The sequence below is a fragment of the Neophocaena asiaeorientalis genome, unplaced genomic scaffold, assembly GCF_003031525.2.
Source record: "Neophocaena asiaeorientalis asiaeorientalis breed wild unplaced genomic scaffold, Neophocaena_asiaeorientalis_V1.1 scaffold43, whole genome shotgun sequence".
Taxonomy (NCBI): Eukaryota; Metazoa; Chordata; class Mammalia; order Artiodactyla; family Phocoenidae; genus Neophocaena; species Neophocaena asiaeorientalis.
In genome coordinates, this window is record NW_020173674.1 from 1,206,755 (window position 1) to 1,216,218 (window position 9,464).

Sequence of the window (9,464 nt, forward strand, 5' to 3'; positions counted from 1 at the left end):
CAGCCGCATCAGGCCTCTTTCCTAGGCTGGAATCACGTGTGCAGGGGGGTCAGGGAACACTGCGGGGCCCCACTGCTGGTGGCACATTCTCCAAGTAAACATGGAGGACACTCACCTGGACCTGAAAATCACGCCTCCGTGAAGGCACTCACACGAGAAGCCCTGCGCTGGGCCGCACCCCGCTGACCACTGCTCCAGGCCCCATACGAGCCAGTCCCCCACCAGCGGTGCCTCGGCCACGAGGCTGGGCAGGGGGCGAAAGTCTCGGGGTCTGGGTCTGTGAGCCAGGCCCAGGGCAACCCCAGAGGTGCACCCTAGCGTAGCTGGGTCAGCCCTCCCTCTGAAGTGACAGCAGGGCATCAGCCACACCAGCTCCTTCCCCACCACCCTCCCCACCAAGCACAAAACACGCCGACACACAGTAAGAGGCCTAGACAAATTTTATTTTCATGCCAACTTTGCTCCCGGCAACTCAAGAAGGGGGCAGCTGCAGGGAATGCCGGCACCAGCCCCCTCCCCTCCTACCCCACCCCCAGGTCAGAGAACGCCCTCCACGATGGAGTCAAGCCCCAGGATGACCCCACCGAGGTCTCACAGGACTAGCTTTTGTCCCCTGCCACCCCTGCCAGCTCCTTCCAGCTCATCCTCAGGCCTCAGCTGGCCCCTTCCTCGCGGGGTCTAGGGCAGACGGGTGGGGGCCGTAGTGCAGGGTGCCGGGCCCCAAGCTGCACGGAGGGGGGACTAAGTGCAGTCTGGTGCTGGACGGTGCTGGGTGGCCAGGCCCCCGAAGTGCAGGCTGGGGAGGGAACTACCCCGGGGCTGGGGGTCCTAGGATGCACAGCTGCCCCGCGGGCTAGGTCTTCCAAGTTAGAGAAAGGAGCCTGTGCACCTCTGCCCCCGGCCCGCCCCTCCAGCAGACAGACAGACAGACAGACAAGCAGGCAGCTTTTCCGAAACCAGGGAGGGGGAAACCACAGAACGGAACCCGGGCGGCCTCCAGAGAGCTGTGCTGTGAGTGCGAGTGTGAGTGTGTGGCGGGGTGGGGTGGCCGGGAGGGCAGGGGTGAGGCCTTCTCCTCCTCGACCCTCCTCCGGACTCTGCCCGCGGGCGGGGAGCCAGCTACGGCCTGGCAGCCTCGGCCAGGCCCACCCGGTTCTGGTCACGGTCGAACACAGCGTAGTAGCGGCCAATGAACACGTCGCCCAGGATCCAGAGCGGCCCGCCGGGCGGGGGGATGTCCATGCCCATGAAGCCGCTGAGGCACATGGTCTTCCCAGCCTGCGACACCTGGGACGGCCGACGAAGGTCACCACCCAGGCCGCGCCCTTGGGTGTGCTCCGCCCCACGCCCCCCAGTCCCCAGCTCACCTTGAGCGTGTAGTCCTCTGGGGACAGCGTGTAGTCTTTAGCCCCCAGCTTCACGGTGACCTTGGGCAGGCTGGACACCTTCTCGCAGGGGATCATGTACTAAGGGGGGACGAGAAGACGCCGCATGTACGGGGGGAGGGGCACGGCGGCCTGGGGTGTCCGTCCTCCCCACCGGCCCCGCCGGCCGCTCACCTCGCCCTGGATCAGCGGCACGGCCCCGATGGCTTTCTGCAGCTCCCGCACCTCCGCCACGGGGCCCACGATGAGGGAGGTGCCCGTGTCCACGATGGCCTCACAGCCCCCCTTACACAAGGTCAGGCTGCTGCCCACGTCTACCCTGCAGCGGAGGTGGTGTGAGTCCCCTCCCAGGGCCACCTGGAGACCCCGCCCCCACTGCAGGACTCAGCCCAGCACAGAGTTGGGTGGGAGGGGAGGGGAGGTGGCTGGAGAAGCCAAGAGCAGGGTTAACAGTCCCCTAGGCAGCCTGTGGACGAGGGGACACTGGCTGGAACCCGGGTACGAGAGCTCGGCTGGGCACCGGAAGGTGGCCAGAGCACCTAGGGCTGGCGGGACACAGGGTCCAGGCCCACCCTGCCTGGCCCCCCTCCACCCCAACAAGGCCCTGCTGAGTGCGAGGCCGGGGGCGGGGTCCCCGCAAGCCATGCCCCCTGGGGAGCCAAGGGAGGGGCCCCACCTAGTACTCACTGGTCCATGTGGACCTGCCAGTAGGCCATGCGTGTGACGTTGTGGTAGATCAGCGAGCCTTTGTAGTACTTGGGGTCAGTGCCGCCCAGCATGAGCTCACCCCCGGGCTGTGCATTTGGGTCCCTGGGGGGGAAGGAGGGAGGGAGTCTGCTGCCCTGCCCACCCCTGCACCAGGCGTCCAGCCTGAGGACTGGGTGGACAGGCACAGGCTGGGACCAGGTCAGAAATCAGGGATGGGAGGATCGATCTCAGAAGGTGCCCCAGAGCAGGACTCTTCCTGGGCGGGCAGGGGTGGAAGTATCCGGAAGGGGGGAGGGGCTCTGATCCTACAACCAGTGTGGACCGCAGGCCAAGCCCCATCCTGAGCAGAAGAGATCCTGCTTGGGCCTCTGGGCTCCTGGTCTGCCAGCTGAGGACGGCCAGGGTCAGGCCAGCAGGCAGATGGGAACACGAATGCTAACAGCTCCAGGAGCAGGGACCTTACCTGCCTGGAAGAAAAACCAAGGGTTTCCAGGAGGTGCCGGCAAGCCTGAGAGAAGCTGAGCCAGCTGTTCCTGCCCCAGGCCCTTTGCACCTGCTGCTCCCGAGGATGTCCTCCATCCAGATCCTTCCATGACTCGCTCCCCCTTCGGATCTCAGCTTTTGACTCTCCCCACCTCTTATTTACACTTATATGTGCTCAGCATCGTCTGCCCGGCTGTCTCCAGCACTCAGAAACGCCTTGCTGAACTTGTCCTTCCGCCACCACTGTGGCCTCCACCTCCTGTCACCTCCAAAACCCATTGTGTGGAAAGCAGATCTCACCTCCAGTGCCCCTCCGCACCCTCAGCCCTGCCCTTGCAAGCCATCCGCCCCCGCCCACTTCCTGCCTCAGCCCATCACCCGGGGAGTCATAGCGCCGGGCCACCCGTCCCCAGTCCCAGGCCTGGCCGATCTCCCGGGTCCGCTGCACCTCGTCTGCCTCCCCTGGACCCGAGAACTCAGGGGGAACGGCCCCACCTGTTCACCTGCACCCCAGCATCTAGCAGGTGGCTTGGCCCCAAGTGGCTGCTGAGTATTTGCCACTGACCTAGCAAAGGATAGAAGGCAGTTTCCATACAGAGGCCAGGCCGAGGGCTCTGGGCTGGGATTCCGCCAGTAACGCCCGGGGTCAGACCCGGGGGGGCGGGCGGCGCACGTAGGGCTCGGTGACCACGAGCAGGGCTCAGGGCAGCGGCCACCCGGCCCACGCCCTGCCCACAGCCTCACCCTCAGCACAGCTGCATCCCCCTCCCGTCTGGGGCTCCCTCACAAGGCCCGCGGCACTGTCGTCCTGGGAAGAGGCCGGAACTGGAAGAGTGAGACCCCTTCCCAAGGACCCCCTCCCCAGCAGCACCCCTGGGGAGGCCTCCCACATGACATCGCCCCAAGCCCTCCCCGAGGTCACCCCCGCAGGAAAACCCTGGCCCTCTTGCCTCCAGAACTCCTGTCACAGATTGAGGCTCGTGGCCTGGTCCCCTGTGGGCCGAAAATGACCCGGGGGCTAAGACCACATCTGCCCATCACCAGGCCCGGGAATGGTGGGCAGACTGACGTGCGGGGGAACCCTGCCAAGACCCCGGCCCAGCTCTGGCTCTCCAAGATCCCAGACCCCGGTGAGACACAGCCTTCTGGAGGGGCTGCCTGTCCGTCTGTGAGAGGGCGCCAACCCACCCTGCAGTCGGAGGTCAGGAGCTGTGACCCAGCGCCTGGCAGGGGGCCACGGGGAGGGCCAGCGTGACAGGGACTCGCCCTGCCCCACCTGTTCAGGTAGAAGGAGAAGATGTTCTTGTCCACCAGCTTCTGCTGCATCAGGTTGTCGAAGACGGGCAGCACGCCGTTCACGGAGATGCGGGGGTAGGCCATGCCCAGGATGCCATCGAACTTGGCTGCGATGAAGGTGATGCCCGGCTGCTTGGTGGCCTCCCCGAAGGTCTGCCTCTCCACCTTGATGCTGCCCAGGCTCGACAACCCTGATTTACAGGGCACCTGAGGGCCACGGCGGGGGGGAGGAGTCAGTGGACCACGTGGACCGCCAAGCCCAACACTGGACCCTGGGCGGCCCATCACCTCCCATCCCTGCGAGGGCAGCCGCGGCTACAAAACCCAGCTCAGTCGGTGCCTGTCAGGTAGCACACAGGAGACTCAAGAAGGGCAGAGGACCCAGAAGAAAGGGCTGGCAACCCCGGCCGGACACAGGTGGGGACGACAGGGGTGCGGGGCCCACACTCTGGCAGGAGTATTTCAAGGATAGATGCAAACGGAGGGAGTAGGGAGGGTGGGGTCGTGAGCTCAGGCTTTCCACCCACAGCTCTCCCTTCTGGCCTGTTCCTGCCCTTGGGGAACCCGTGACCCGACCCAGGACTCAAGGCCACACGTCCCCAAAGAAACAGGGCACAGGATGTGGGAAGAAACGGCTGTTTGGGCATGAACCCAAGAGGGGAACGTGCTGGGAGACATCCCATCTCAGGCCCAGAGAGAACCTGGCGGAGGAGGAGCCCCTGCAGATAAACCTGGGCAGGCAGATAAGGAGGGGGAGGGGTGGCCCACAGGGAACCACAGTGCCCCTGACCCTCCCCCCACGCCTCTGCCATTCCCCCATCCAAGTACTGCCGTACGCGGCCTTCCCGGGGCTGGGGGCTGCGAGGGGACCATCTTCTGCTTTGCTCCTCTTCCTCTACAAGTCCCAACCCGGGCCCCTCCTGCGGCCTGGCCCCAGCAGCTCCACCCCAGAGCTTGTGAGAGGCGCAGGGGCACGGGGAGAGCCCACAAGGGCCCCTCAGCCCTCCCCGGGGGAGGCGGGCACATCCTGCAGGCGCCCCCTGCCCCCCAGCAACCCCGGCTGCTGCCCACTCCCGCCCAGCATTCTCTGCAGGTGCCCCTCTGCCAGCAGCTCCGGCTGCAGGAACCCCGGCCATGCCTGACCCCATCACCCAACGGCATCTCAAAGCCAGCACGTCAGCACGGGACCCCATCTTCCCACTGGCTCTTCCACCCGGCTCTGTGGCCAGGGGCCTCACCACTCATCACCCACGGGGGTCCTGGTCCCAGAGCCCTGCCCGGCGCTCTTACACCTGTGCCTCAGTGGCTCTCTGCCCACTTTCCCTTCCGATCTCCCAGCTGTCACCCAGCCCGCACGCGCGACCACGTCCACCCCGTCCCCGTCCCACTACCACTTCCTCGCCACCAACCACATTGAGCTGCCCCACCTCTGGGCCTTTGCTCAAGCTGAACCCCCAGGCCCCTCGCTCAGCTGACCACTGCTCGCCTCCCGAACTAAAGAGCCCCTCTGGGGAGCTGGCACAGACCCCTGCCCTGGGGTTCAGAGAGCGAACCCCCTCCATGGGGAGTGGCCCAGAGACGGACTCACCGACACGGTGTCCTGGCTCAGGTACCCGGACAGGCTGCCTGAGCCGTAGTGGATGTCGAAGCATGTGCCGTTCTTCACGTACGTGCTGGACTTGCCACTGTTGTACTTGTGGTGGGTCCCTGCACCGGCCGGGAGCCCGTCAGGCTGCCCACCGGGCCACGACCAGACCCGTTGGGCACCCCCACTGCCTGCTGCAGCCCGTCCACCAACCACCCTCCCAACTCGCTCCATCCTTGGCTCCCACGGTCCCAGCCCAGATGCGAGCAAGGGTGGAGACCCCAGCGAGGGAAGCCTGTCTGGTGTGGCCGAGAGGTGGGAGCTGTGAGCTGCCCACAAGAGGTGCCAGGACAGGACCACCAGAGGTCTGCGCCTGCCCACCGCTACGCCCCAGGACTGGAGGAGGTGGGCTGAGGCTGGACAGCCGAGCCCTAGCGCCCGCGGGGACAGCTCACGCGGGAGAGGGATGGAGGGCTGCATGCCCCTCCCCAGGGCCCCTACCCTCCCGCGTCCATGGCAGGCAGGGGCTGGGCCCGGCCCTCGGTCTCCCTCTGGCCACCAGGGAGAGGCATGGGACAGGCTGACTTACAGCAGGCGATGTCCAGCAGTTTGCAGTGGATAGACGGGACCCACAGATTGGAAGAGCCGGTGTCGAAGACCACCGTGAAGCACTGCGGGGGCGTCCCGATGCCGATCTCCCCATAGTACTGGGCCTGGGTGGGAGGTAGGGTCGGTCAGGGCTAGGGCAAGGGGCACCCTCACCTCCCCACGGGGCCCAGAGAAGGCCCGGGCCAGGGGAGGGGCCCAGGGTCAGATGTGCTGCCTCGGCTGCCCACCCCCACCTGCCCCTCCCGAGCCCTCGGTCCTGGTACCCATGGGCACTTCGGGTTCCAGGGCCCCTGGGGACCACCCCGCCCCTGCCTGACCATGTGAGCTGGGGGACGACCACCCCATGTGAAAGACCCAAAACCAGCAGTGGAGTCAGTGTCGCGAGAGGGTTGAAATGCCTGCCTGAAGACCCTCTGTGATTCACGGGTCCAGGGCCCCAGGAGGGAAGGTCTCCTCCCAGCGTGAGGGTCAAGTCAGGGCCTGACTCTGGGGCCTCAGGTTCCACGGGGCCAAGCCTGGAGGGCCCCCAGGCAGAGGGATCTAGGTGGCCGAGGGTGCAGGCTGAATCCCTCACTGCCAGCCACGCTGCCTTCACTGCTCTGGGCCTCAGTGTTCCCACCTGCATACAGGGTAGCAGAGGCTGCCCCGGGGGAGGCCCAGGTGCTGACCAAGGGCTCAGGTGAGCATGAAGGGGTCACGTGACCCTTGGAGCCTCCCAGGGAAACCCCGTCTTTGGCGCTCTCGCAGGTCAGAGAACGTGGGCGTTTTTGTCTGGAGTCATCTGGGCCTTGCCTCCTGGGCACTCCCTTCCCCAGTTGCTGCAGGATTCTGGCTCCGACCCCTCCAATGCTGACTCATGACCCGACAGAAGTGGCCAGACTTGGGGGAGGGGGGGGACGGGGGTCAGAGAATGACTCAGCAAATCTCCGTTGTGTGCATGTGTGTGCGTGCGTGTGCGTGCGCGCTGGGGGGACAGGAACCAGGAACTGGTCCGTCAGGCCCCAGGCAGACGGCCCCTCTGACCAGCCTGATCACATGCCTGTGAGGCCACAGCTTCCTGGCACGGCTGGGGCTCCAACCAGGCAGGACAGAGGGCAAGGCCACCCGTCCCAACCCTAAGTGGACCAGAGGATGGATGGCAGCAAGGAGCTGGCTCCCCAAGACCCCGGGGGTGGGGGGTGCAAAGAGGATGTCACCTGGGCAGCCCCAGAGGTACCAGGCTGGGGCCCAGGACCTGGCCCCAGCTTGCTGTTTGGCTTCCAGAATGTTCCACCTCTGAGCCTGTTTCCCCCTCAACGGGCAGTGGGCATAAGGGCTGGCCGCTGACCGAAGAGGAAGGTAGGGCCCAGGGACTGGGCCACAGGTTGCCCCCCCGCCCCAGGCCTTCCAGCAGAATAGGCAAGAGCACAGAAGCTCCAGGGCAGTCAGTGCCGCCTGGGCACACAGGCGATCCAAGCTCAGGGACCCCCCCAGGTCCCCACCCACAGACTCTCGGGCAGGCCTGGGCCCGATCCTGGGCTCCTCCGTGCCGTGCCCAGCGCCCTCATCCGTAGAGGCTGACGCAGCTCCCCCCAGGATGACCGCCAGGATGAAGACGCCGGCCCAGCTCTGAGCTGACGGGGGTCGGCACGTGGGGGAGACGTCAGGGAGGTGCCAGGGCCGCGCAAGTCAACCCTCTCAGCCCCCCGGGACGAGGACCAGGTCGGGCAGGGGAGCCGGGGAGGACGCGGGAGGTCAGAGCCCTCAGTCTGGAGGGGATTGTGGGCAGCACCCACGGCGAAGGGCATGGCTCAGAAGCCCCTCCCCCATACCATGCAGCCGAAGCCCCCAAAACCACTGGGGCTGAGAACATGAGTATTTCACCCAAATCCACGCTGGCTCACAGAACTTAAGAGCCAGCCCCTGTCTACAACCGTGTCCGTAGTCAACCCGCTCCCCCAGCCCCTGGCCGCACCACCCCCCCACCAAAACTCACGTCCATGTAGTTCTTGAGAATCTCAGGAATGGGCCCCTTGGTCACAGCGGTCACCCCCTGGGAGTATTTTGAAATGGGGCCCTTGGCGATCAGGTCTTCCATGGGGCCCCCCATTTCCGACATGGTCCGGCGGATGGATGTGAACCTGTGCAGCGGAACCCTGTCAAGACAGGGGTCCGGGCTCGTCAGGGCCGGCTGGCTGCCACCCCCCCTGGAGGCTCCCACACCCACATCCAAGCTGGAGGCCCAACCGCCCCCCAGACACCTGCACCCCACTGTCCCTACTCTGGGCCCGCTCTGGTCTCTTCTGACCAGTGCGGGCTATGAGGGTGTCCGTGGTCACCTGTCACGTCTGCCCAAAGCCCTCTGTGGAGTCCCATTTGCCTGGCCCTCTGGCCCAACCTGCCACTCTCCACGCAGACCCCACGTTGAGATGGTCCCAGTTTACCCATCTGAGTTATGGGGGGGCCACCTCCTGCCTGTGAGATGGGACTTCCAGGCCACCCCCTCCGAGAAGCCCTCCTTGCCCACCCCCAGTCCCCCTCACATGACCTCGTTTCCTTGCAGTCCTCACCCCAGGCCGCACTGAGCCCAGCGGCTCTCTCCCCACACAGGCAGAAAGGGGGCAAGGTTGGCGCCTGGACCCTGGAGGCGGGGGCTTCCAGGCCTGCCTTCCTCCACGCAAGCCCCAGTGCACCCTTCCCAGCACACACGCCAGCCTGGGTGGCCCACCCAGCAGGAGGGAGCAGGGGGTTCTGTCAGCAGGGAGTAGAGTGAGGGGCCCTTCTCCATCCCCAGCTCCCCAGGGGTCTGAACCCACCCCAGGAGGTGGGAGAGGAGAGCCACCAGACCAAACAGAGCTACTGGATGAAATGTCTTCCCAGCCCTGGGGATCTTCGAGTTCAAGGTCACAGCTGGTTCTTCCTAGCAGGCCAAGGGTGTGCTCCAGGAAGATGGAACTTCCACCTCTTGCCTAAGAGCCGATAGGCTGGAAAAGCCTGAGGTTCCTGCCTGGGGGGAGGGAGGGAGGGACACGCCCTCCAGCAACTAAGGAAACAGGTGCCATTGGTCCCATAGGGCTGGGAGATGTGAAGGACTGGGGTTCAGCTGCCCTGCCAAGAGGCCGCAGGCTTCCTTCTCCACTGCCGTCCACCCCCGGGGGAGGGCCTAGGGGTGAGGCCAGAGCAGGCTCAGGCCTGCAGGAGCTCTGCCACAGCTGCTCCAGCTGGGACTACTCGCCCCCAGGCCACAGTGCACACAGGCTCCCACTCAAGAGCCCACACAAGCCAGCCCTTCAGCAAGGCTCGGTCCGCTCTGGCCCCAGCCAGCTCCTGCAGCCCTGAGACCTCACCCACCTGCCCACAGGCAAAGGCCCACAACAGAGGTGGAAGCATGCCTGCCCCTGCTGAACACAAAGGCCCCG

General features: G+C 65.8%; 1 protein-coding gene across 1 annotated transcript in view; it reads right to left on the minus strand.

Annotated features, from left to right (window-relative positions):
- Positions 1 to 422: 422 nt before the first annotated feature.
- Positions 423 to 9,464, minus strand: part of CTSD (cathepsin D) — a 10,844-nt gene continuing 1,802 nt past the window's right edge. The window contains exons 2-9 of the mRNA XM_024749018.1: positions 8,042 to 8,201; positions 6,047 to 6,170; positions 5,461 to 5,579; positions 3,853 to 4,079; positions 2,073 to 2,195; positions 1,560 to 1,704; positions 1,368 to 1,466; positions 423 to 1,287 (exon numbers count right to left, since the gene is read on the minus strand). Of these exons, the coding sequence (XP_024604786.1) occupies positions 1,120 to 1,287; positions 1,368 to 1,466; positions 1,560 to 1,704; positions 2,073 to 2,195; positions 3,853 to 4,079; positions 5,461 to 5,579; positions 6,047 to 6,170; positions 8,042 to 8,201 (1,165 nt within the window). The 3' untranslated portion in view covers positions 423 to 1,119. The remainder of the gene's footprint in view (positions 1,288 to 1,367; positions 1,467 to 1,559; positions 1,705 to 2,072; positions 2,196 to 3,852; positions 4,080 to 5,460; positions 5,580 to 6,046; positions 6,171 to 8,041; positions 8,202 to 9,464) is intronic.